The sequence below is a fragment of the Gopherus evgoodei genome, chromosome 1 (assembly GCF_007399415.2).
Source record: "Gopherus evgoodei ecotype Sinaloan lineage chromosome 1, rGopEvg1_v1.p, whole genome shotgun sequence".
NCBI classification, from domain to species: Eukaryota; Metazoa; Chordata; order Testudines; family Testudinidae; genus Gopherus; species Gopherus evgoodei.
Window position 1 is genome coordinate 28976920 of NC_044322.1, and position 27245 is coordinate 29004164.

The window sequence follows — 27245 nt, forward strand, 5'->3', positions numbered from 1 at the left end:
TCCAACATTTTTTGGGGAATGATTCTTAAGGAATTAAAAACTGTTTAATAAAATCAAAAATGCATTGGATCTGACATTCTGGTAATAAAGGCAAACATTTCATTTTATTATTCATCTGCACAACAGAGGTCAGAGGATCTCAGTAACTCTACTGAGTAGCACTTAATACAGTAAAACTCTGGGCAACTACAAAAAAAAGTCCTGTAGAACAATGATTTGCAAACTGGTAAAGTTTAGCTGTACTCTTTATATATACATATAAAAAGAAAAAGACAAGGTTTTCCCCAAAGCAGTGAAATTAACAATCACTTAAAATACTTCATTTTTTTTTAAAACAAGAGAAAAAAAAAGTTTTAATGGCATAGCCCTGCAAACCCTTACTCCTGTGAGTATTCAAACAAGTAACTCTACTGATTGCAAAGGGAGTGCGTGAGTAAGGACTACCCACAGCAGGGTTTGCAGGGTGAAGTCTTGTCTTATATACAGAAAGAATTATGTTTAGAACATTTTTTTTTAATAAAATCCTATGAAAGTGCAAGACTTAAAAGAGTGAAATATTTCTAAAAAAAAAGTAACTGGTATAAGACCTGTTTCCACCAAGGTGCTGCATCACACACTACAGGCTATCTTGCATGCAAAAATGCCTCTGGGCAAACTTTTCAACAGCTGTCTAATACATATGTGGTTGTGTCTTAGATGGTGAATCATCATTTTCATTACAATTATCATTAGTAGTAACCATCAAAGCAGCTCTCCATTAGAGGAACTTTTCCATACAGGGCCAGCTGCAAAGGGAAACTGACTGGATTTGAACATTAGCTCATTGCAGCTGAAATAATCTAAAGGAACTCCAGGATTTGTAGTCTTTGAGCCTCACTCGGATCTTCTTATATCAGTGTAAATCAGGACTACATCCACTGAAATGAATACAATTACACAGTGTAAACAGGAAGGGAATTAGAAATCAGTGTCAGGCCCCTTGCATATGACTCTCAATGAAATAAAGATCTGATTCAAAGCCCACTGATATCACCCAGTGGGAGTCTTTTCATTGACTTCAATGGACTTTTGACTAGATCAGGGTGGCTAACCTGAGAAGGAGCCAGAATTTACCAAGGTACATTGCAGAAGAGCCACAGTAATACATCAGCAGCACCCCCATCATCTCCCACCCCCATTCCCATCACTTCCCACCCACTGGTGCTGATCAGCACTTCCCTCTCTCCCACTTCCCTGCACTTCCCAATCAGCTGTTTCGTGGCATGCAGGAGGCGGCGGGGGGGGGGGGGGGACGGGGACGGACAGGGGAATAAGGGCACAGCAGGCTGAGGGGAGGAGGTGGGAAGGGGTGGAGTGGGGGCACAGCCAGGGGTGGAGCAGTGAGCACCCCACAGCACATTGGAAAGTTGGTGACTGTAGTTCCAGCCCCGGAGTCAGTGCCTATACAAGGAGCTGCATATTAACTTCTGAAGGGCTGCATGTGGCTCCAGAGCCACAGGTTGGCCATCCCTGGACTAGATAATAATCTGTAAGTACCGAAGCACCAGGTCCTGCAAACAATGTTAAGAATGCAGGCATAGATATATATTTTAAATGCTGTCCTACACACTATATTTTATCACTTGCATTTGGAGAGTTATTCCCAATTCTTCCTAAAATCTTACTAGAAACCCTGTATAAAGCTTCCGAATAAAACAAAGTAGGGATTTTAAATTACATTCAAGCTAGAACAATTTTCAGTGGAAATCTTCATATTCACAGTAGGAGGCAAACTTTTTAAATACAATTTTATCTCAATCATACCATTGTGATTTGCTGGATATGAACCACTAATTTAATTCTAAATAAAACCTGTATATTACAATGATTATCTAGCCCATTTCAACTTGTAGACCACTTCATAAGAGACAAGTACTTGCATGGACTGTATCTCCTCCCCCTCCCAGTTCCCCACAGCTTGATTCTCACTATATTTTATTCTGCAGACCAGAGACAATGTGGTGGAAATAGCACATAGGGTCATGTGTCCCCTCAGATTTCTGCCCTGCCCTGAACCCCGCATACCAGAATATTTAAATTGTGTCCCCCACACTATGAACAGTTATGAGTAGTCTCTGTGAAGACCCATCAAGGAATATGCCCACAGATCACTGATCATCGGTAGACCATATTTTAAGTACATTTTCGATCATCCTGTTCTGGATAGTTTACAACATTATAAATTGTAATTTGATAAATTGGAATAATCTCACATCCCTTTACTAGCATCAGCACTGAACCGAAATATTTTTGTTAAAAAACAGTCTGAGGTTCCCGAAACATTAACAAAAGTCCATCTCAAGTTTCAAGTTACAAATAAACACACATTAACACAAAATAGTAGCAAAGTCACTTCCTCTTGTATTTTACCTGCCAAGCCTATTGCATTTTTCCTTAACTGCAACTAGTATTTTTTTCAGCCTGTTGTACCCAACGTAGAACCATCCGCATTTATGGAGTATGTAGGCAATAATCAAATGTATTCACAATTGTAATGTCACATGGTATATTATGGTAATGATTTGGTATCTCAAAAGTTTCTATGCATTTATTTTAAAAAGCATTTCAGTTCATCATTAGGTAACAAACTTTAAAGGATTTTTTTTTAAAATTGCATCAACAACAGGGCATATTTCTCAAAGTACTAACTTCCTCCAGCTTCCACTGAAATAAATGGGAGCTCAGTGTACTTGGGAAGATCTTGACACTGTGCAGGATCAGATCTATGGATGCATTAGAGACTGGGATTACCGTTATGAATGGAAAAAAACTTTTTCAAACAGATGTTTTAAAAGCAGTGATCGGGTGGAATTTCCCCATTGTCTTCTCTGAAGTATCTTTAAATGATAGCATCATGTTCATCACTGTAACAGAAACATGGTAATTAATCATTTGCAAAATCATCAATGCTCTACAATACGATATCAAAAGTTTCAGAATGTCATGACGCACTCTACTGCTAGCAAGGCTTATTTGCTATTAAAGGCACTCATCCTGGCAAGTGTTGAGCACCCACAATGCCTGTATGGGATTCTGTAAAAGCAGCAAAGAATCCTGTGGCACCTTATAGACTAATAGATATTTTGGAGCATGAGCTTTCGTGGGTGAATACCCACTTCGTCAGATGTATATAGTGGAAATTGCATGGGATTCTGTTACTCAGTGCTTCTCGGAATCAGGCCCGATGTTAAAACACTTATCTTTCACCACATGCCTTAAGCCTTGCTCGATATATAAGACATTGCAGTGTTTTCATATTTCATTCATCTAGCTAGGTAACTACCAAAGTTCACAATGTGTACATTTTATTCTGTCCTCCCTTGCCTATATTAGTGATTGAAGCTATTCACTATTTCTTTCTCTTCTACCCTCAAAAATGAAATTATTTAAAACCAAACAAGACAATTTTCTAGTGTTAATCCTACATGAATTTATGTGCTGGATTGCATTTTTTTGATAATGCTTTCTGAAAACTCCAATCCAATGCAGATGTCCTTTTTGGGGCAGGTAAACATTTTGAAACAAATGGCTAATAGTGTATTATTTGGAGAAACAAACACTTGGGCTCTGCATGTCTTGTTCACTGAACACTCCTGTGACTTCAATTGCTATTACACATCAACTGTTTTACCTGGTGTTTTATTTACTACTCACAGACATTACCCCAGCGGTTACACAAACTAAGAGAAACAACAAGTATGTCACCAGAACACAAAGAACATTTTTTCTTGCTGCACACAGGCCCAATCCTATATTCTCTGGATATTTGATGCTCTCTTTTTGGCTTTAGAAAAAAAATTGGCTTTAGAAAAAGAATGGCTCCACTTATCCCCAGATTGTACACTCTTCAGGGCAGGGATCATCTCTTTATTACGTTTGTATTGTGCCTAGTACAATTCGGGTGGGATCTATAGGTCTTACTGCAATATAAATAAATTATTAACAACAACAGGATTTTAATATAGGGCATTCCAGTAACAAATTTCTTGATGTATAACGATTGCCTGCGTTAGCTGCTTTGCTAATGATGGAGCACCTGCAATCAAAATAAAATGGCTGATGTATAATAATGGTTGAAGGCAATGAGAGTTGAAGGCAACCGTCATCTACCTTACTTCTCTTCAGTCAATAATTTTGAAATTTTAATCAGAAAAACAATTAAAGTTTATTTAGCCTGATTTGTCTCTATAAACCTGCATTGCTTCTTGCTTATGGTTGTGTTATCCTTTTTGGCCTTGACTTTTGGAAATGCTGAGCATCCAAAACTCCAATTGAAGTCCAGGAGGGAGCCGCTGGTGCCCAGTTGCTCTGAAAATAAGGCCCTTGATATCTGTTCTTTATATTTTCTCCAATTTCTTCTCGATTTTCCTGGCATTTGGATTTAAAGATGCCAAATGGCAACTACCAGGACATCACTTCTGAGAAACCCTTGTTTTTTTCTCCTAATTGTCTAATGCTTTTCCAGTTATCCACACCCCTTTCAAAATAGATTTTACTCGTTTGATAGGTTCATTAACCAGCCCTAAACTTCCAGGGTGCATTTCATGCAGATTCACTAACTGGTATATCATATGTTCCAATCGATCAAGTACCTCATTTTGCCTGCTTTTTATCAATAGCTATTTTGACAATGTGGTCATTATTTCCTAAGTGTCCACACAGGTTTAACAAGAAAAGTAAAAACAAGACAGTTTTTAAAAACGGAGGAGAGTAAAATCAGAGAGGATATTTCATAGAATGATTCTTGTGAAAGGACAGGGGCAACTAACACTACAGTGCTTTGAAAAGCAGTATTGCCAACTCCCAATTTTGTGACAACTTCCAGAAGATATGATGTTATTCTCATAGCCCACCCTCTGGAGTCATGTGAGTACATGAGGCACCTCGGCTTTCCTTTTAAACAAAGATGTTTCTAGTCATTGTTGTGGAGAAAAAGTTAAAAAGCACTAATCAAAAAAACTCAAAAAACAAAAGGCAGGGAAAAAGAATGCCCATTTTTAATAATTATTGATTTTAAACTCATCTTATGATCTTGGCGGGGGGAGGGCTGAAAAATGATTTTTGAATGCTTAGGATTGGCAATACTGGGGAAAGAATGACTGAAAATAAGAGCTAGCTGATGACTCTTCTATGTGCTTCTTTGTTTGGAGGGGGCTGGTGGAGGCTGGATGAACAGTGGGGTGTTGGAAGAGTCACTGTTGATGATGAAGGGGTGAAGCCATGACTCAATGGATCCTGAGACTAGCAAGCTCAAAAGAGGGAGATGTACCGGAATCCCTTGACACTATCAAGTTCTAACAAGTCACCTAAAGTAAAACAAACACCTTCAACTGACATGGAGAATGGAAGCCATAGGGAGTAAGGTAATCCAGTGTAAAGACGTTCCAGCTCCTGTCCCAGAGGGTCTAACACCCCACGGTGAGATTACAGTTTGGACAGTAGTGCACAATGAAAAAAGAGCACAGGCAGCTTAGTAAGAAAAGCAAAAGACATTCTCTGAACCTATACAGTTGAAATATGTCCTGACAAAATAGCTATTGTTCCGCTACAAGAAGGAGTAACATACCACTAATAAACCAAAAATATGCCGTAGCTTGGTCAGTGACTAAGAAACAAGTACTGCATGGGATTAAAAAATAAAGCAAAGGCAAGTGATCCTAATTAGTGACTCTACAGCAAGGAACTCAGTCCAAGATGTGACCCATATAAAGAAACAGGCACCAGGATGAATACTTAGTCCTGCCTTGAGTGCATGGGACTGGACTAGATGATCTCGCAAGGTCCCTTCCAAGCCTATGATTCTATGATCTGGTAATGAATGTGATGAGAAACCTAGAAAATGATAGGGGCATTTCCACTAAGTCTAACCCATCTAGGAACAAGTGAAGGGAGTGTTAGGTAAGAAACAAAAGACCAAGTTATCTGACTTCAGGGATTTGAGAAGAGACCTGAAGGCAGACTCAATACATGTGATCTCTTGGAGAGTCAAGAGTAAGATAGGAGACAAACCAGGGGATGGGCCTATATTGTAGAGGGGAGGATTTGAGGTTCACTTCAACATTTTCAAACATGAGTGCTCCAGTTAAGGCTTTAGTTTGTAAATATTGGCTACAGATCACTGGAATGCTTTCTGTGATGAGGGGTGACTGATATAGACAGTCTCTGCTTAAGCAGATGAGGTAATAAACCCTGGATTCAAAACTGGCTTGTTAGCCAGTCCATAAATTATGGTAGATTGTAAGGGGGAAAGAGGGACAATTTAATTCCAAGAATCTGGCATGTGAATCCAACACATCCAAGATAACATAAAAAGCAGAATTGCTCTACTACAGAAAATGAAGAGTAAGAAAAAATACCATCAAAAGAGTCTATACGCAGATGGAAAGGAATGAGAAACTAGGAAGAAGAAGTGTGGACAAATGACTATTTATTGATCATACAGCTACTGGAATGTCACCACAGATAGGTACAATAAGTACAGGAGGGATAGAGAGGAAAGTAGAGGAAGAGTAGCTACATGCAGAATACCAAGAAATGATAGGACTGGTGAGTGTGCAGATGTGAAAGAGAGATAAGGGTCTGGGTGAGAGAGAGTTCTTTAGGCATCAGAGTTCATGGAAGAAATATTCAGCAGTGAAGAATTCTAGTAAATATTAACATGCAAAATTCTGGAAGAGGGCTGGAGGTTCTAAAAGGCAGCACAATGACAGCATAACAGTAATAAGCAAAAGAAGAATGCAGAGAATCAGAGATGATCAATATATCTTTCTGAGGAAATTCTCAAAAGATCTGAAGGTCAACCCCTCCACCCCACAAAAAACCCAAACCTAACCCTGTAGTGGAATTGGAGAAGGAAGTGGAAACAAGATTAGAATCAGTCAGAACTTTCAGGGACATAAACAAGGACAACAAAAAAAGCAGAATTAATGAATTTAGACTAGCCAAAGGGCAGGGTAGGTAGTAAGAAAGGATTTGACACAACAGATTACAATTATTATTTATTTGTATTATTGCAGGGCCTAGCATAATGGTGCATTTTCCTAGACAATGTACAAACAAGTAGCTTAAAATTTAAGCAAGAAAATCCCCAATAAAGATAGGTCCCATGAATAATTGAGGATCAGTTGAGGAGGTGAAACTGATGAAGGCTCTAAGCGGCTGAGATACTGACCTGCTTTTTTTTTTTAAAAAAATCTCCACTGAGCAAAAAAGTAGAGCATTTTCTTCTCTTAATTTCCAAACAAGAAACTAACAAATTAAAAGGGGAACATGCTTCCAAAAAACTTACATGGTTCTGTACTGAACACCTCTTCTTGAGTGGTATGTTTTACATCCAACGTAGAGAATGGCTAACATTCCCAGTGTCAGCACAATGCCACCAAAAAAACTGCCCACATCAAATCTGGAGGTTCTGGATAGCACAGCTGCAGATTTTGGCGTGGCTAAGACGAAAATAAAAAGACAGTTTTTATGACGCTTGTAACTCTTGATGTAATGTACTGTGACTGTAGTTCTATCTGTCTAGGTTCTTATATACCCTCTGCCCAATCAACACATCATCTGAGGACTTTAGGTGACAACTTTATACCTTGCTGCTGGTAAAATATCAACCAATTCCACTGGAACCCACAGCCACATTCCTGGAGTGCCAGATTCTGGCCAGCTTCAGCACATACAATGAGTGAGGAGGATGGCACTAGGAGCCACTCTCCTCCCTTATACACTTGCACAGGAGTTGGCAAGAGTCCAACTGGCAGGCAACTTCCTCTACCCCCACACCTCTTTCTCCTCCAGTCAGTGGAGCTGGCCAGGTATGGAGTGGAAAGCGCGACAAACTCTCTTCAAGGTTGGTGCTTTCCAGAGATCCACAGGGGAACTGGAATTTTGGAACAGCAAACAAACCCATCATATTAATTAATTAATATTAATTTCCATAGATTCCTGCACTATGATATATTTTTACCACACACTTTTCCTTATAAACTACTAGTCTACCTGAATCAAAACTCATAACCTTAACTCCTAACTCAGTGGGTTAGGAAAACTGGGTTCCTCACCGGTAGATACAGCTATTCAGCCCAAAGAAACCTGCACAATCACCATCCACCTATGACAGATTCCTGCCCCAGAGATTATGCGCCTGGGAAACCCACCCCACACCTTCACCCAGGCAGATTCCAATTCCAGAGTGGTTTAACTAATTGAACATCCCATCAAAAGATCCAATTTGAGCTGATGTGGCCAACCAAATGTGCCATGGCACCTGCTGAGGTTAACAGGCACTTCCCACATTAAAAGGCTTCACCTAACTTGAAGCACATGATCTATTTATAAGTGTCAATGATGAAAGTTGTTTGGGTCAGCAGCTGCCTGCTAGGAAACATTGACTGACAGCTTTATATTCATATGAATAAAGGTTGTCAGATGTGAACTGTAATTCACTCAGTGTGGCACTCTGTCCCCCTCTACTGGTGCCTGGCCACACACAGGGGTTCATGAGTCTGTTACAGTCTTGGCTAACAGATCTTTCAGCTCAGGCAGTAGAGGCTCATGTGTTTAGATCTAGCAGTCTCAAATTCAACCCCTGCTGCCAATGACCCATCCAGACACATGGTGTTAAATAAGCTCAGTAGGGCCTATACTTCTTACATGGAATTGTTATGTACAGGAGCTGTATTGGGTGAAGAGAGGTTATTTAGAATATAAGTTGAGTTCAAATGGAAATTTAGATTTGGCACTTATGATGAAATCTTCTCCCACAATGAATTATGGCCTTCAAAGAAAACAGAACTGAAGGAATGACAGAAATACAGAAATGGAGTTCTTTAGCCTCCTGCAGAGTTCCTGCTGTCTACTATAACAGGCTTTCACCCAACATAGCTCTCTTTTAAAAGAGAGAATGGCTTATCTGTTTAGCCAGCAAGTAGAGTCTTTCTTGGCTTCACTGCCAGCACACTAACTGAATGTTAACTGTGTAACTGTTGCAAGATGGTAAGATGGTGTTGTCGTTACAGTTTTTCCCTGTTATAGGCACAGAGATAACTCTTGGAAATTCTTCTCCAGCATCTGGAGGTTGTAAACCATCAACTAATTGAACTCAACAAGTATGAGGGGCTTAGCTGGTATCAAAGAATAACAGAAGCTGGAGATAAGAGAGACTTATTATATTATCTAATGTGTGTCACCTTTCCGATGCACAGTTCTTACCTATTTTGTTTATACTGATGTTTTTGTTGTTTTCAATTTTAATTTCCATAGCAGTAGAAAGAGGACATATTTTGGTCATATGAAGGTCTGATGAACAGCTGCTAAAAAAGTACCCTACTGGTAGGTCAGTATAAACAATCTAATCCATCATGAACAATCAAGCCATCATATCTGCTAACTGTTCCTGTAAAACACAAGTGTCTCTGAACTCAAAATATTGAGTCACCACTAAAAGTGTATGAGATATAATTCCATCCCCTAATACCTCAACAAAGAACCAATCAAATCTTACATTAAACCTTTGAATATACTGTCCTTACAATAGCTTGAGGATTGAATTTTCAAAATGTCTTAAAGGAGTAGGATGCCCATTTCAAAGTCCCAGGTAACATTTTCAAAATTGACTTGGAGTCCGAAGTTCTTGAGTCATCTTAACAAAACTTCCTTCTTATTTAAGTGTTAACAGGTCAGGATCTGACCTCAATTATACCTGTGTAAATCTTTCTGTGGAGTTACTCAAGATTTACACCACTAACTCAGTAGATTCTTCTTTCTTTTAAGGAAATTTTCAATGCTACAGTTTGTAAACAATGGAAAAACATGTCTAAAATGCCCAATCAGATAAAACTACAATTAACTGTAAGTCTGGCATGTTTATTTCCTGAATATGAATTCACAAACATGCTGTGCCATTTAAAAACCTCAAATGCACATTGGGTCAAATGGCCTTTTCTTAATGCTAAAGTAACCAGAGATACTTACAAGCTTTCAAAACTGCAGAGCAATGCAGACAACAGAAGAATATAAGTTAGCACACTGTGGGAAATAGGCAGCAGCCTATAGTACGTACCTGTGACGGAGCTGGAAGGAGACATAGTCTTGGAGGTGGTCACAGTGACACTGGCTGTTGATTGTATGGTTGTTGTGGGTTTTGAGGTGGTGGTTGATGAAGCTGTCCGGTTGTTGTTGGTGGTTGTCTGGTGGTTGGTGGTGGTTGTCTGGTTGTTGGTGGTTGTCTGGGTGGTGGTTGTTTTGGTAGAACCTATAAACAGTGTACAGTAATGATATCACATGGAAAATTATATTTAAAAAGATGATGCTAATTGTGAATGAAATTGCAGCTTTCGATTAACACTATTTTGAAAGATTCCCTATGTCAAAAATAGCTATTTTTGCTCCCTTACAAAATGGTAAACTATCCCTTCAGAAAGGAGGAATCACGTTAATCACTCTGGGTGTTGTTCTGCTCCTGTAGGCACCTACGCTCCAGCACATTGTTATTGGGTCTTGGAGGCCACCTACCCACGTGCATTTCCTAAACTGCTAGTCCCCAGTGCTGACCTCCAGAAGTGGGTGACAGGGCCCCCCGCTGTTTAATCTGCTCTGTCCTGTGCCTAGCTAGAGCTCACATTTGGGAGTTCATTATGCACGATGCATTTCTTCATCCTGCTTTTTCTTTTTCTTAACTTGAGCTCAGAGCCATAACAGTGGTTTGGAGGTAGTAGGAAGAGAGGTGGGTTTGACTTCTGCAAATTGTTAGCAACAACTGTTCACTTTCATCTGTGCCCCATTAACTCTGAATTCCAAAGCACTTGTGAATTCAATTATGCTCATGTCCATTAGGTGAGAATAATGTAAATACAAATACTATGGTTGTAAGATGCCCTCACCCAAAAAAGAGGAAAAATTCTGATCAATTTCACAAGTGTACTTCAGAGACTCTGCTGAACTCAACAGAATTAATTTGGATTTACACTGATCTAAATGTGATAGGAATCTGGCCTTGAAAAATAATTTTACTATAAAATACCAGTATATTTACATTGCTCCAATTAAAGTCTATGGCAAAACTCCAATAGGCTTCAGCCTAAATTCGTAAGTTCCTCTTGAAGATGACACTCACTCTACTTAAATAGCAGGTGTGTCAAACCTTGATCATATTAAGATATTTCTGTGCCCAACCCTACTCCTAATTATGACCTCAATTTAGGAAAGTAACCCCAATCAGGAAAGCCCTTAAGCACATGCTTTACTACTGAAGTTATGCAGGTGCTTACGTGCTTTCCTGAATCAGGGCTTTGTGTGAGAGATTGCAGGACTGAGATCTTTTGGAGTTTTCAACATGATAAATCTTAAAATTAATCATAGAACCATAGGACTGGAAGGGACCTTGAGAGGTCATCTAGTCCAGTCCCCTGCACTCATGGCAGGACTAAGTATTATCTAGAGCAGGGGCTAGCAACCTTTCAGAAGTGGTGTACCGAGTCTTCATTTATTCACTCTATTTTAAGTTTTCGGGTGCCAGTAATACATTTTAACGGTTTTAGACTGTCTCTTTCTATAAGTCTATAATATATAACTAAACTATTGTTGTATGTAAAGTAAATAAGGTTTTTAAAATGTTTAAGAAACTTCATTTAAAATTAAATTAAAATGCAGAGCCCCCTTGACTGGTGGCCAGGACCCAGACAGTGCAAGTGCCACTGGAAATCAGCTCACGTGCCGCTTTTGGCATGCGTGCCATAGGTTGCCTACCCCTGACCTAGAGCAGTGGTTCTCAACCTATTTACCACAGTGGGCCAGATATGCAGCTCTCTGTGTTATGTGGGCCACATCCGCACAATATATATGCTGCCTGTACAGCTACCAAAAAGGTTTAGTATTTGCTATATGACAGCAATATGACATACATCTTTCATTTCAACGCTGGCCAATGTCTACCAAGAGCATTTTAAATCAGCAAAATGAGTCAGAACATTCACTGTTAAAATTAATTAATTCACTGTAAGGGTGGCATTGCTTGGTGTATTACCACTCCCACCTCTGTGGGGCTTCTGGCAGCATGGCTGTGCTGAGCACCCGGAGAACACAGTTGCAGAGCCTGCTTGCAAAGATGGGGAATCCTGCCTGGTGCCGGATACCCTACAGCCAGGGACTCTCCTCCATATGTCCAGCCTCCTCCACCCAGGGGCTGCCCTCAGCCAGGTAATACCACCCCATCACCCAGCCCCAGCATCCAGATCCCACCAACACTGGGCTGGCACACATACCTGCCTGGTAGAGCAAGGGTGCTCTGTCCAGGGCAAAATGCCCACCTACATAGGGACTGCCCCCTCCAGCATCCCATCCCCCATCCAGGGACTGCCCCTCAGCTCTCAACTCCCTCATCTAGGGATTGTGCCCCAGTATCTAGCTCACCATTTAGGGACTGCTGCCAGACACCTAGAGTCTGTCCCCCTGACCCAGCTGAACCCCTTCCTGTGATCTTAGCCCCCTGCATCTTCCTCCCAGCTCCACAGCTCCCTACCCCCTCCTCCCTACTCCCCCGAGATCACTGGTCTCCTACCTCAGCAGCAGGTAGCTCAGCCATGCAGCATGCCTGCTCCTGCTGTCCTAGGGCTGGGAAGCCTACTCCAGCTGATGTCACTGAACCCACAATTCTGCAGTGTGTGAGGGCGCTGAGCACCCTGGCCTCCTGCTAATGCTGCTGTGCCCAATCCTGTCAGGGTAGGGGGCTGACGCCACTTGGCCTGATCCTGCATCACCTCATTTTTACACCCTTCCCACCAGGCCTGCACCTGAGGCAGCTGCCTCGCATGCCCCACCCTAGTTTCATCCCTGATGATGTCACATGGGCTGCAGCTGTGTGCTGATTGGGATCCAGATCATCCCTGACAGGTGTTTGTCTAACCTACGCTTAAAAATCTCCAATGACAGAGATTCCACAACCTCCTTAGGCAATTTATTCCAGTATTTGACTATCCCAATAGGGAGTTTGTCCTAATGTTCAATCTAAACTGCCATGACTGTAATTTAAGTCCATTGTTTTTTGTCTCTCCTCAGAGGTTAAAGAGAACAATTCTTCTCCCTCCTCCTTGCAACAACTTTTTATGTACTTGAAAACTGTTACCATGTTCCACAATTTTTTCTATCTTCCCTCAGACTTCATGTTTCCTAGGCCTTTAATCATCATTATTGCTCTTCTCTGGACTCTTTCCAATTTGTCTATGGGCTTGTCTACATCAGAAAGTTGCAGCGCTGGTGAGGGAGTTACAGCGCTGCAACTTAGGAGGTGTACACATCTGCAGGGCACCACCAGCGCTGCAACTGCCTGTTTGCAGCGCTGGCCGTACTCCCGTTTTGTCTCGGGTGTAGAGGATCCAGCGCTGGTGATCCAGCGCTGGTAATCAAGTATAGACACTTACCAGCGCTTTTCTTGACCTCAGTGGAATAGGCAGGTATCCCAGCATACCTGAGGAAGCCTCTGGTAATCAAGCTGGTCTCCTTCCCCGGTTTGCTCTCGCGTTCCCCGAACCCCGAGCAAGCAGGTCTCCTTCCCTGAGGTTTGCTGGGTGGTTCCGGGAACGCGAGAGCAAACCGCGGCGAAGCTGGTCTCCTTCCCCGGTTTGCTCTCGCGTTCCCCGAACAAGCAGGTCTCCTTCCCTACGGTTTGCAGGGTGGTTCGGGGAACGCGAGAGCAAACCGCGGCGAAGCTGGTCTCCTTCCCCGGTTTGCTCTCGCGTTCCCCGAACAAGCAGATCTCCTTCCCTGCGGTTTGCAGGGTGGTTCGGGGAACGCGAGAGCAAACCGCGGCGAAGCAGGTCTCCTTTCCCGGTTTGCTCTCTCGTTCCCCGAACCCCCGAGCAAGCAGGTCTCCTTCCCTGCGGTTTGCAGGGTGGTTCGGGGAACGCGAGAGCAAACCGGGAAAGGAGACCAGCTTCGCCACGGTTTGCTCTCGCGTTCCCCGAGCAAACAGGTCTCCTTCCCTGCAGTTTGCAGGGTGGTTCGGGGAACGCGAGAGCAAACCGCGGCGAAGCTGGTCTCCTTTCCCGGTTTGCTCTCGCGTTCCCCGAACCTCCGTGCAAGCAGGTCTCCTTCCCTGTGGTTTGCAGGGTGGTTCGGGGAACGCGAGAGCAAACCGCGGCGAAGCTGGTCTCCTTTCCCGGTTTGCTCTCGCGTTCCCCGAAACCCCCTTGAAGCCGCCCAACAGCGCTGCAGTGTGGCCACATCTAACACCACTTGCAGCGCTGGTTGCTGTAAGTGTGGCCTCTCTGCAGCGCTGGCCCTATACAGCTGTACTAATACAGCTGTAACAACCAGCGCTGCAAAATTTTAGATGTAGACATGGCCTATATCTTTCCCAAAATGTGGCACCCAGAACCGGACACAATACTCCAGTCGAGGCCTAATCAATGCAGAGTAGAGCGGAATAATTACTTCTTGTGCCTTGCTTACAACACTCCTGCTAATACATCCCAGAATGATCTTTCTTTTTCGCAAAAGTGTTACACTGTTGACTCCTATTTAGCTTGTGATCCACTATAACCCTCAGATCCGTTTCCACAGTACTCCTTCCTAGGCAGTCATTTCCTATTTTGTCGGTTCCAATTGATTGTCCCTTCCTAAATGGAGTACTTTGCTTTTGTCCTTATTGAACTTTATCATATGTAGTTCAGACCATTTCTCCAGTTTGTCCAAATCATTTTGAATGTTCATTCTATCCTCCAAAGCACTTGCAACCCCTCCTAGTTTGGTATCATCTACAAACTTTTTAAGCGTACTGTCTACGCCATTATCTAAAACATTAATGAAGATACTGAACCAAATCAAACCCAGAACTGATCTCTCCAGGACTCCACTTGTTATACCCTTCCAGCTTGACTGTGAACCACTGATAACTACTCTGTGGGAATGGCTTTCCAACCAGTTATGCACCCACCTATAGTAGCTCCATCTAGGTTGCATCTCCCTAATTTATGAGGTCATGCGAGACAGTATCGAAAGGCTTATCAAAGTCAAGAGATACCATATCTGTCACTTCCCCCATCCACAAGGCTAGTTTTTTGTATCACTTCTGAAACCACAGCACAAAAGAATACCTATCGGATATATATCAAGCCCAGGATTCCTTATGGTCTTCCTTGTTATGGTGAAAATTCAACTAAAGTAATACTGCATAAGGAACAGCTATTTATACTGTTTCCTCAGAAAGGGACGATTCTGCCAAACTTAAAACAAGAATGGAATGCTGTTTCACACGTTCTGGCTGACAGGTGATCTCTTCTGTAATTTTGATTTCCCTTTTACCAAACACTCTCACACCTAAGAAAGTGACAATGAACTGTTCAGAACAAAAATACCATAGGAAAACGTACAAAAATAGAGGCGAGTAATATGCTATATCTGATATAATGAAATCCTGAATACTGAAGCAGAAGAGCAGAAAAATCTTAAGAAAAGGTAATTCCTAAGATAGAGCACTAATGTAAACCACTAAAACATTATATCCTAACACTCCCCCAAACAGACAATACTGGTCAAAAGAGTTTTCTGCTTTTCTTGCCAAATTACTATATGCAAAGTTCTATTCATAGCTGGCTACTTTTGCATTATTTATATAACTATGCAGCATCTAAAATTCATCCAGATAAAATGAAATATTGTATTTATCTGGATTCATATTTTAGATTATTCAAATTTACAGTAATACTAATGTTTACTTGAATTGACTAAAAATAAAGTTAATGAAGAAAATGAAATCAATTTATGTTACACATATAAACTGGCACTCAGTTTCCACTCCTCGTTCAGCACCATATAACCTCTTACAGAATGTCATTCTTACAGAGAAGTTTTAAAAACTTGAGAAGCCACATTTTGATTTTAGAAATGAGGTTCTCCCAAAGATTGAGTAGCACTGCTTCAAACGCAGTTGAGAACAAGAAAAAGAATTGAGAGGCTGCAGTACAGATCTACCAGACTGTGAAATAAACTTTAAAAGGGAGGTGGCAGAAATCTTACTCCTTGAGAAATTTAAAACTGGACTCGTCGAAATGTTAGAAAATTACGGTACAGAACACTACACCACCCCCATAATACATCTTATTTATCACTCTCCTTTGATACTGTGAAATGGCACATCATATCCCTCATGTGCAGTTCAAAGGCAACATTCATTCTGATTAAATATCTGGCGCTGTTCCATTCATGTGCTTACCTTGTAGCAATTAGGAAATTCAGCTCCTCTCTGAAGCATGCATAAAACACATTAAGTAAAATACAGAACACATTTTAAAAATGATATGTAAACCCTCCAAATGGCACAATCATCTGTAAATATCAAAACAGCCCTTACCATAGGTAGTATTTAAGATTTCACTTCAGGCTTGAACCTGCAGGGGAGGGGACAAGGTTGACAAAAAATAGTGCTGAGCTACCAGAAGGGTTGCTGAGCTTTGTTCCTTATAAGCCAGTACAGTGGAGTAAACTGGGATGAGGCTCATACTGCTAGTAGGTGGACTGGCCAGGACCACTGTCGCCAGTGTACACTATGAGATAGATACCTTTGGGACCCTCAGACTTTTTGGTCACCAGCTGGCTCTGGTTTTTGGTCACCGGCAGGCTCTGCTGGCACGGTCTTTGAAGAGAAGGTCTTAAACACACTCGACAGAGCCACAACTGCTGGGCGGTAGCATGATTAAAACAACTGGTAACAACACACACTTGCATTCACTGGATTGTCACCCATGCCCTTTCTCCTTGCCACATTACACCCTGGACTTTGGCGGTTGAGCTCGGTTCTTACCCAGCTCTTATACAGCACTTATCAGATCCCAAAGCATTTTACAAATGAAGGCAGTATCATTATCCCCATTTTTCAGATGGAGAAACCGAGGCACAGGGCAGGGAAGTGATTTGCTCAAGGTCACCCAGCAGGCCAGTGGCAGAGCCAGGAACAGATCCCAGGTCTCCAGAATCCTCGTCCAGTGCTCTCTCCACTACATGACACTGCCTCCAAGAACTTACATGGCCTCCATTACCATAGTATCTGGATGATACTGTGAATTTATCCTCATAACATCTGTATGGTACAGAAGTTGCACTGTCCAAATTTTACAGATGTGGAACCAAGGCACTGGTCGGAAATTGACTTGCCTGTGGCTACACAGGCAATCTGCATAGATCTCGCGTCAAAATACAGAGTCAAACAAAAGCCCATCATTACCAGTAATAGATGGTCTGCAGAGCAAACTGTCCCCCGATAACAACTACACCTGTCTTCATATCATCAGGTCTAAAGAGTGCACGGATGCCACTAAAGCTGGAGGCTATAGGCATGCACAATAGCCTGCAACAAATTCAGTCTGGCTATAAGCGAGGTAACTCTTCCCTCTGAATAAGTACGGACCCAATGCCCTAACCCAGTGATGGGGACACTGTGCTTCCAAAATGAGGTGTGTCCAGCTGTGGTCACTGAGGACTGATATGGGACAATAGTCTTCAATGTGGCTACCTAAATTTTGCCTAAATTCCCCCCAAAGGTATAACTGGCTACAATATTCTTCAGCTCATGACCCAGTGTTTCTATGCAACAAATAAAAACGGTGATGTCTCACCCCATAGGTGTCTGAATTTCAGTGAGGGGTGAAGTGATTCTTGTGTTTTAAAAGTGTGCTGAAGTCATTTGGAATAAAAAAATAAAACAATATAAATAGATGGATTTCTTATACTAATGCATGTCAGTTAACGATGTTCACTGTACTTTTCACCACAGAGGAAACAGAAATGGAACATATTACTGATGGCAGTTATTCAGTCATGAAAAAGACCAAATTAACATATATTCTAAATTTTAAAATTATTCAACTATTTGCTTGAAACTTGGCTTATTCCTTGGATTTCAGTGAGATCCAAAGATACAAAAGAGAGCAACCCTGAACTTTGTAGCTCCAGTTATTTGAGTAATCACTGCACAAAATGTTTAATCAGAACATATAGGGGGAAGCATGTAAGATTTTTCCCCTGATTAAAAACTCAAAAATAACTCAGCTGTTTCTATTCCGTATTCCCCCACCCACACACAAGAAATTTGTTTGAGAAAATCATGAGCAACTGAAGAAGGCATGTACAGAAGCTAGACACCAATCTAGACTACAGAGCGCTCAACTTGCGGCCATTCTAGCAATACCATATGCTCTTTCACCTCCAAGATAATGAATCCTGTCATGGAATCACAGATTAATCCAAATCAGTAAGTGGTTAAACCAATCAAATATTACAGAAACAAAAATCTAAAACCATAGCACTATTTATATGTAATTTAAAGGGCACAATATATGAACATTAACCAGATCAACTGCAGGATTTTTTTTTTTTTTTTTTTTTTACACAACAGACAACTTAGTAATGATTAAGAACTTGACGGCACCATTAAAAAGCTGAAAGTGTAATTAAAAAGGGTTATCACACAATTTAAAAGTTTAACTCACCCAATGTAGTCGTGAGAGTGACATTTTTATCTAAAAGGAAGAAAAAAAATAAATAAATCCAAGAATGCTTAGACACAAAAATCAAGGGTTTTTTGGCATTAAAATGCATTACAAAAGCGCAGCTACCTATTGGTTACATCTTGTTTTGACTTGCGGATGGAGTGCCTGGCTCCAGCGCCTTCTGCCACATAATTAATCCATGGTGAAACACTGATTTATATCTACACTTGATGTCTTTGTGCAAGTCCCATTAACAGAAATTGCAGCTGTGGGTGTGTCCTAATGTCCTGATCCAAAGCTCACTGAATGAATAGGACTCCCATTGACTCCGATGGGCTTTGGATCAGGTGCTAAGGTAAGAAAATGCCGCCCCAAATGATTTTTCTTCAATACCCACAAATAAACCTCTCTCCAACACATGCCACCACCCCAACTACTCCACTCTGGCTGTGTCTCCTATAGATGTGCAGGCTGCACTCTTGAACCCCAACCCTGGGGAAAGCAAAGACGATGCTGGCTGGCAATGCAGATTGTCTCTCTTTGAAAGAGCCATGTAGCTCCTTACAAATGAATGACATCTTTACTGAATTCTGGGTTGAACTCAAGCAGTGTCTCCTAACTGGCTCCTTGTTACATGAAGGTTTCAAACATCCTCCTAGAAAGATCTTCAGATATGGAGAGCTGTATCAAACATCAATGCTAACTGCTCTCCTACTCCAAAAGATAAAACCTGAACAAAACAGGAGTCTATTAAAAAAAAAAGGAAAATCCCAGTGAAAGGGTTTCAAGTCTTAGGTTTTTAATTTTTAAAAAGTCCATCACTTCCAAACATGCCAAACTGACTGTGTAGTTACAGATTATATATTAGATATCTATATCTATAGTTCAGTGTGTCTGCTCATGGCCCAGGAACTGTATCTGTCTGTATAATCCTATAGATATATATATGATTACACGTGATTCTTAGGCCATGAGCAGACACACTGAACCACGATATACAAACCTTGAGTCACCCCCAAAAAAAGCACTTTGCTCTTATTCAAAGGGATTCTGATAAAGTTCCTCAGCACGTTTGCACTCTCAGTCCCATTCTGAACTCTTTTTTTTTCTTATTGTACCAAGACTATAGTGCTCAGTGACGCAGTACACCTTTTCTTTGCAGAAAAGAGGTATATTTTCTGTACTCCAGCCTCTTGCAGTTTATTTAGTTTCAATAATTTCCAAACATGAAGGGTGAGCTTTTCACAGGCACATGAGGGAATTAGTGAAAGGCAATGTGAGCTGGGCACCCAACTCCTCTTTTGTGTCTTTGGGAAAAAGAAAAAAATCTTACCCTTTATATTTTACCAGCGAATCCAAGAAGAAAGAACATCAGATAGCAACAGAATAAAAACATCTGTCCTTTTATATTTCTACTTCGCCTATTAATTTTCCCTAAAAGACCAGCTGTACTCTGATATGGATAATGCTAAACATACCTAGATTGCATTATTTCATATTTATTACTTAAAAAGGGAAAACAACTAATAATGCAATTAATGTCATATGTTTTTGTTTTATTTTTAAAAGATGAACCACAATTCTTATGCTGGTATGCGCATGATAAATTATCTGCATTTAAAGATATACTGACACTTTCAGTCAAATATTTAGGGTGCATAAAGAAGACATCAGTTCTGAATACTAATTGTTAGTGCATATTCTGACTCATCACAAATGTAAAAAGATCTAGTGTCACATCCAAATGCATTCATAATTTTCCGCACCATAGCATGGCATGTTTAATAATTATCACTGTGATTGCCTCTTAAAATAAAACAAATCCTATTTTCTCTCAAGGAAACAGGATTCTTCTATTTACTGCTAGCAAATAGAGAAAATTTTCACCAACGCTGTAAAAAATTTATTCTAGCAAAAAACTAAATGACAAGATTTGGAGTTGAATCACTAATTAATTCAGTGAAGTTCCATGGCCTATGTTATACAGGAGGTCAGACTAGAGGATGACAGTGGTCCCTTCTATCCTTAAAATCGACAAATGTGTTTCAAATGGGTGTGTGTGTTAGGGCAGGTCCACACTACGGGGATCAGTTGATCTAAGTTATGCAACTCTAGCTACGTGAATAACATAGTTGGTGTCGATGTAGCTTAGGTCAACCTTTTGCAATGTCTACACCATGCTGGGTTGATGGGAGAAACTCTCCCATCGACTTACCTTATGCTCCTTGTTCCAGTGGAGTACCAGAGTTGACTGCAGAGCGATCGGCAGTCGATTTAGCGGGTCTTCACTAGACCCGCTAAATCGACCCCTGGTGGATTGATCGTCACGTGTCAATCCCCCAGTAAGTGGAGACATGCCCTTAAAGTTTACTTATATTGTAAGCTGTTTGAGCAGAAACAGTCTTTTTGTTAGGTTTGTACAGTGCATAGCACAATGGGACTTCGGCCTTTACTTGCTACCACAATACAAATAATAATAATAAAGCTAGTACCGCTACAGGAAACCTGGATTTAAGAACCATCTTGAGTGTGAACACAATCAACATTTGACAATGGTTTCTAATGCGATGTCAAATTCTGTTGCAGACAGGGTAACTGTAAGATACAATCTCTCTGTTCCCCTCTTTCATTCATGCCTATGCTTGCATGCCTGAATAAGGAGTCTGCAAATAGTTAAATTAAGACGTGCACCATTTCCACCGCTACCCAAGGCTACCAGGCTTTGGTGAGATTACGTTGTTCTTTTTTTTTTTTTGTACCCACTATTGAATCCTTAAGTTAAAATGCTAACGGCTATGGAGAGTGAAGATGGAGTTTCATCTGTATGAATCACCACATTCTTCAGCATAATATTCAAGACTCAACAGGAATTTCTAGGAATGAGCCAAGTGAGAATGTTCACAGCCCACTGCTCACCTCCTTGATTGCTGCAGGTCTCAGAGCTACTTGGTAATCACCAAGACCCACAGATATAGGAGTACTGGGAACTTATTAACTGATGTAGAAGTAGCTCTTACCAAGGATATAGCAACCCCTCAACGTCTGAGGCAGAGACTGTTTTTTTGTTCCATGTTTGTAGAGCACCTCACTCGCGAAGGGATCCTGGTCCATGTCTGGGGCCCCTACATGCTACTGCAATCCAAATAATAAACAAGTAGTATTCTACTTGTGATATTAAAGCAAATAATAAGTGACAAAATAGTTACGAGGGGAAGAAACTAGATTTCCTTCTCTTCCCTCTTTCAAGTGGGAAATTTCAGTGCACCATGACAGATTATTTTCTAATGCTTGTTCAACACGCACTGGAAAGTGGTATGATGTGCTAGCTCTCAACCAACCTTTCACTGACATGGTGAAACACGTCCGTGCCAAGCTCTCACAAGAAACGACTTTTGAGTTTCTCAGTTCTCTTGCCATGATTTGTTCTCTTTTAATAATGTCATGTTGCAACAACCCAAGGCTGGAATGTTGCAAATCAAAGGAGATGGATAATTTGTTTTAGTAGATTAAAAATTGCATAGAAAATTCCTATCTTCGCCCTGCTAAGGATGGAGCAGGGGTCTAGGGAAGGGGAGCATAGTTTTACAGGGTTCTATGTCTACAGCTCCCACACATTAATTATACACATTGACTTCATTTACCATAATACACCTAGCAATATGATCCCTCTTGCTCCCTCTAACAGTAGAGCATTAAAGTCTGACTCACTTGTATTATAAATAAGGATTTGGGAGCCTCCAAGTATTAAGGCTCTTTCCCCATGGAATGGGGGATGGAAGCTGGTGGTATTTCTTTAATAGAGTGACCTGTTCTTACTGGCAATATCTTGTTTGAACTGCAGTGTTTTGTGACATAGGCTCCATGGAGACAGAACACGTTTCCAAGGTGCAGCTACCCTGGAGCCTCATCCAAACAGAAATTTCTCTCTCTTTCCCTACCCCATGACATGTGGATTCCTACCTGTTGGTTACATTCACAGGATACTACACAGTAGGAAAATTCAAACAAATATCCACTCCTTGCATGACACCCTATTCACTGTTCTACTGCACTAAAATGGAGCATGTTTGCTAAAGTTCAGAATGACCAAGAAGAAAATTAATCAAGGAGCTTTAGATTTTGCTTTCTTGACTCTTCTCTTCCTATGACATTGGGGAGCTCATGGCTTGGGGCCAGCAAGTTACCTGGAATGGTGTCACCTTTAATTTTACCAATAAAATAAAAATCTATCTTGGGAGGTCTCTTAGTGGTGCCATCCCATTGCAGAAAATGTTAATACCCCCATAAAATGCACTGTTTCAACTGCAGTCTATGGAGTATTATCTAATTTTTCTGTTTGGGTATTTTTGGTGCTTGCCTGTATAGTACCAGCAGGAAAAGGGTTATCAGACACTTACCATGTGCTGAAGTATTTGAAGTGGATTGTGTGGTTGTGGTTGGGATGGATGTGTTTGTAGTCCCTTAAAAGAAAAAAGGAAAATAGTGAAAGAATGAACTTTTCTAGCATTAAAAATAAGCCACTTTTGCCCAACTATAATGTACTGCAGTTGAATGAGCAAGTCCCAAGGGCACACACATCTTTTCTTCATGGCATCCAACTGCAGGCCACAACTGGGGTCAGGGCAGAAAGCACACTCACACAAAGGATGGCTCTTATCCTATTGCAGGCAATCACAATTTTGCCATTCATTTCCCTTTTAGCAGGATCAGGGCCACATTCCTTAAGTCCAGTGACCCTTGTCCTTCCTGGGTTGGAGCCCTGCTCACCTGCCTTTTTACTAATTGTCTCCACTTTCTCCCTTTTCCCCTTCACTTCATGGTCTGTCACAGCTGCTGCATGTGGCCACGTTCTGACTGCCTGAGCCTGGATTTTTGCATTTTGGATTTTTCCCTGTCTCCCTCTCCCCCCCATCCCCCGCCCCAGTTTTGCTTTTGAGTATTTTGGTTTTGTTTTTTCTCATGGCCCTACCATCACATTCTCTCCACTCCTGCTTCTGCATTTGATTTAGGCCAAGTCTACAGTAAAAATAGTAATATCAATTAGGGGTGTGATTTTTAATGACATTTCTATATTAGCAAAAGCCCTAGTGTAAACAGTTATACTGGCATAAAAGTGTTTTTGCAAGTACTGTAGAGTTTATTTTGCTCAGGGAACTGGTATAGTTTATCACTTTTTGGCCATCCGACGCTACGTCTACACTGGAAAGGTCTGCTGAGACAGTCGTGCAAACCTTTTTTGATGCAGATTAGGCCTTACGTCTCCCTTTTCTCCTTACCTTCCTAGTCTCATTTTTAAAATGTATTTATTGTTTGTATTACTGTAGCATCTAGGAGCCCTAGTAACAGATCAGGACCCACTGTGGTAGGCGCTATACAAACACAGAACAAAAAGACAGTCCTATTTTTTTCAGTTTTTCTCTTCCTTTCTCCCAACTTTCTCTGCTAACCTCGTCTCTCTTTTCAGTCCTCCCGCTCTCTACGTGCTCTTTCCCATGGTCCCTCCAGCCCCCGTTGTGGTGTGTCCCCTCTCCAGTCCTTCTGTCTTAATGGGGTTGTTACTCCCCATCTACATTTGGGGCTGTTCCTTCCCTGCTTTTCCTGCCACCAGTTTGGGGCTGTGTCCTTCTCCTCATTTAAGGATCTCTGAAGTTGTGGCTACCACATGTTCTTTCTCTCTTCTCCCATGTTGCTTGTGCTACACCACTGCCCTCCACCTCCTTCCATAATGATTGTAGTGAGAGCACATACTGTACAGATACTTGCTTTGGGGGAGGGGGGGGAGCGGGAGGGCTAGAGGTGGCAGGAGCAGGACAGAGAACCAAGCATGCACCCCTTAAAAGGCCCTGATGTTCCTAAGGTCTGGAATCTCTGCTTTAAACCTCTCCCTTCCAAGTGACTCTGTAACAGCTGCACACAGGCAATTAGGGTGTTAAGGTTTAAAAACAGGTAAAGCAAACTACACACAAGCAAGGATGTGCACACGCACGCACATATGCACACACAATTTGCTGGGTAATTTTCATAAGACTGACTTTCAGGCATCCTGTTTGGCCCATATAGAGTAATAAACAATGCTACAAAAATGCTACACGGGTATCAATACTCAGAAAAATGATATTAATTACTTGTCTAGCCTATTGTATTTGAGAAATAGTGTGTGATCATCAATAATTAAACATACAGAGCCCGATTCTTCTTTTGGCTACAATGATTTTACACTTGTGCAATTCCACGGACATTAGTGAAGCCTCCCTCACTATCACAGGCCCTATAGTGGGGGTGGGATGGGGTGAGGAATGGGTAAGTGTGCATGCTCACTTGTGAAATTTCTTGACTTCTAAGTGCTTAACCTGTGCCACCTCAGTGCTATGTTCGGACATCGGTTACATGCCCATGCATGGGAGTAAGAATCACTAAGACCACCCTACATGGCCTGCCTGGAAAGTGGACCTGGGAGAGTCGCTATAACTAGAGAAGGTGGAGCTTAGCAGAGCCTTTGCTACATCGCCCTCCTGGTTGGCCAGCAACAAATTATAGCAGCAAGGAAACAGGGGAGGAACTGATTTTGGGGTGTGCCTTTGAGTCAAAATGCTGCGTGGGGTGGTGCAGCGCATACACCACCCATTAGGGTGGATAAAAGTCAAGGTCAATGCTCTTAAAAACAAAAACAAAACAAAGCAAAAAAAGCCAAGTAAGCCAGGAATTGTATTTAATTTGGATTTTTTAAATTTAAATTAAATACAGGTTTATTTAAAACCAATTTATTTAATGTTATCTTCAAGTTAACAAACTTATGTTAAAGATTACATTTATTATAATCTATTCAAAATATTTAATTAAAAAAGAAAATTAAGCAGTACAGTATACTCCTGTTTATCCAGAACCCTATTATCCAAACCTCTGCATTATCTGAACCCCTTCCTGGTCCCCCAACATGAGACACATGCTATAGAGAGCATGCATCTCATGTTGGGGGACCAGAAGGGATAGCGGTAACATGGATGTTCAGATAATAGAGCAGAGATCCCTGTCCAGGATTGCAAGGAGGAGCAGGACAATGAGTCCCTGGCCACAGCCTGACTCCTGCCCTCTCAATTATTTAAACTCCCAATTAGTCAAATGAAATCCATGTTCCCCATGCTACTCAGATAATTGGGACTATACTGCACACGTTTGCTGCCAAGTTTTAAAGGAAGTCAGACCACTGAAATGGTGGAAGTCACTGCCGAAGCACCTGGAACCAGGATCTGTTGATGTGCTAAACCAGCTTTTGACTGCAGTAGTCTCATCCATAAGTGCGGAGAGAATATTTTCTTCATTTCAGTTTATTTAACCAGTTCAGTCAAAGTTAAGAAACCAAGTACTCAGGAAAGTTAAGACAAATCAATTAGCGCTGGGAAGTTAATGAACATAAATGAAATCCTAAGGATTAAGCTACAATGAACTAAAACCAGCTCTGAATCAGAGCACCCACACAAGAGTTTAATTCACTTTCAATGAAAGCTGTGAAGTTATTCGTTTTAACTTTTCTGAGCCTCTTCTCTGCAGCAGGGTCAGCCTAGTGCTAGTACGTGGGCTACATACAACTGTTAAGAGAAAAGAGGTGAGAGAAAACAGATGTGCACACAATAGAAACTGCTAAATTTGCACAAGTGACAAGGAGATTTGTGGTGGTTACTGATTTTTGTGACTTAGCAAGAAAACAAGCACAAAAGAAGAGATCAGTGATCCTGCATGGCAAAACATACTGTTTATTACTCTGACAGGGATAGTTTAGTTCTGATTATATGACAATACATCATAAAATACAAGTCAATGTCCTATAATCTACTTCAGAAATACAATACAAGCTTAGTAATAATAAAACCTCCATTCTTACTTCCCTAAAGATCTCGGAATGATCAGGCTTGCAAATCAGTGAGGTGAACTAGTTCCCACTGTATTTTAAACCTAAGGTGCCCACACAGAGTGCAGTGTAGCAAGACACTTTGATATTATGATGGGACTGATGTAATGGGTAGAATACTTGTTTACAATAACAGTGAAATTTCCCAGATTGGTTACGTTAACAGCAGCATGGGAGCAAAGTTAAAAAATTTTCCCCTAGAAAGGACCCAATTCTGCAGCTCTTACTCAGAGTGTGAGGGGGTGGGGAGTTTGCCTGACAGAGACCAGAAGGATCAAGCTTCTCTTCCCCTGGCAGTCCAAAGAATGGAATTTAATTCTGTTAAAAGTTAATTTATTGCAATAGTTTGTCTCAGCTAATGTAATAACCACCATTTATAAGTTCTAGTGATGACATTTTATATGCGAGTTCAATCATATGCTTTTTGAATGACCTACTTTTAATTCTGTTAAAAGTGTATTCATTATCTGATCTACCAGCTATTTTACAGTCATTCTGTTGTTTCCCTTTGCTAGTGTCATCTGTAGATACATCTTGAAACATGACTGTTTGTGGTCTGCTCTGCTGAGGTAGATCAGCTGCATCAAACTGGCCTAGCCCGAATGAAAGAACGTTTCCTGTGGGGATCTAAGATGGTGTCTGTTATGATGATTTATTCCTGTCTCCTGAAAACACTTGTGGTCTATACCACATGGAGTGTCAAATCTCTAATACCAGCTAACTTGGACAGACCAGAAACAAAAACTTTCATACACAGAGAATCAGTCAGTTGTTCCAGTTTTATGTGGAACGGGTCTCCGAGTCATTTCCAACGGCTATTTCTA

At 41.2% G+C, this 27245-nt stretch overlaps 1 protein-coding gene across 2 annotated transcripts in view; it reads right to left on the bottom strand.

Annotated features, from left to right (window-relative positions):
- Positions 1 to 2560: 2560 nt before the first annotated feature.
- The window catches only part of TMEM123 (transmembrane protein 123), a 31583-nt gene continuing 6898 nt past the window's right edge, over positions 2561 to 27245 (bottom strand). Inside the window, exons 2-7 of one of the 2 annotated variants that reach the window (XM_030560429.1) lie at positions 22913 to 22975; positions 18516 to 18545; positions 10267 to 10288; positions 10097 to 10227; positions 7328 to 7481; positions 2561 to 2903 (exon numbers count right to left, since the gene is read on the bottom strand). In XM_030560429.1, the coding sequence (XP_030416289.1) occupies positions 2879 to 2903; positions 7328 to 7481; positions 10097 to 10227; positions 10267 to 10288; positions 18516 to 18545; positions 22913 to 22975 (425 nt within the window). In that variant the 3' untranslated portion in view covers positions 2561 to 2878. Of the gene's footprint in view, positions 2904 to 7327; positions 7482 to 10096; positions 10289 to 18515; positions 18546 to 22912; positions 22976 to 27245 lie in introns of both variants that reach the window. The other variant, XM_030560419.1, reaches the window with a different exon arrangement.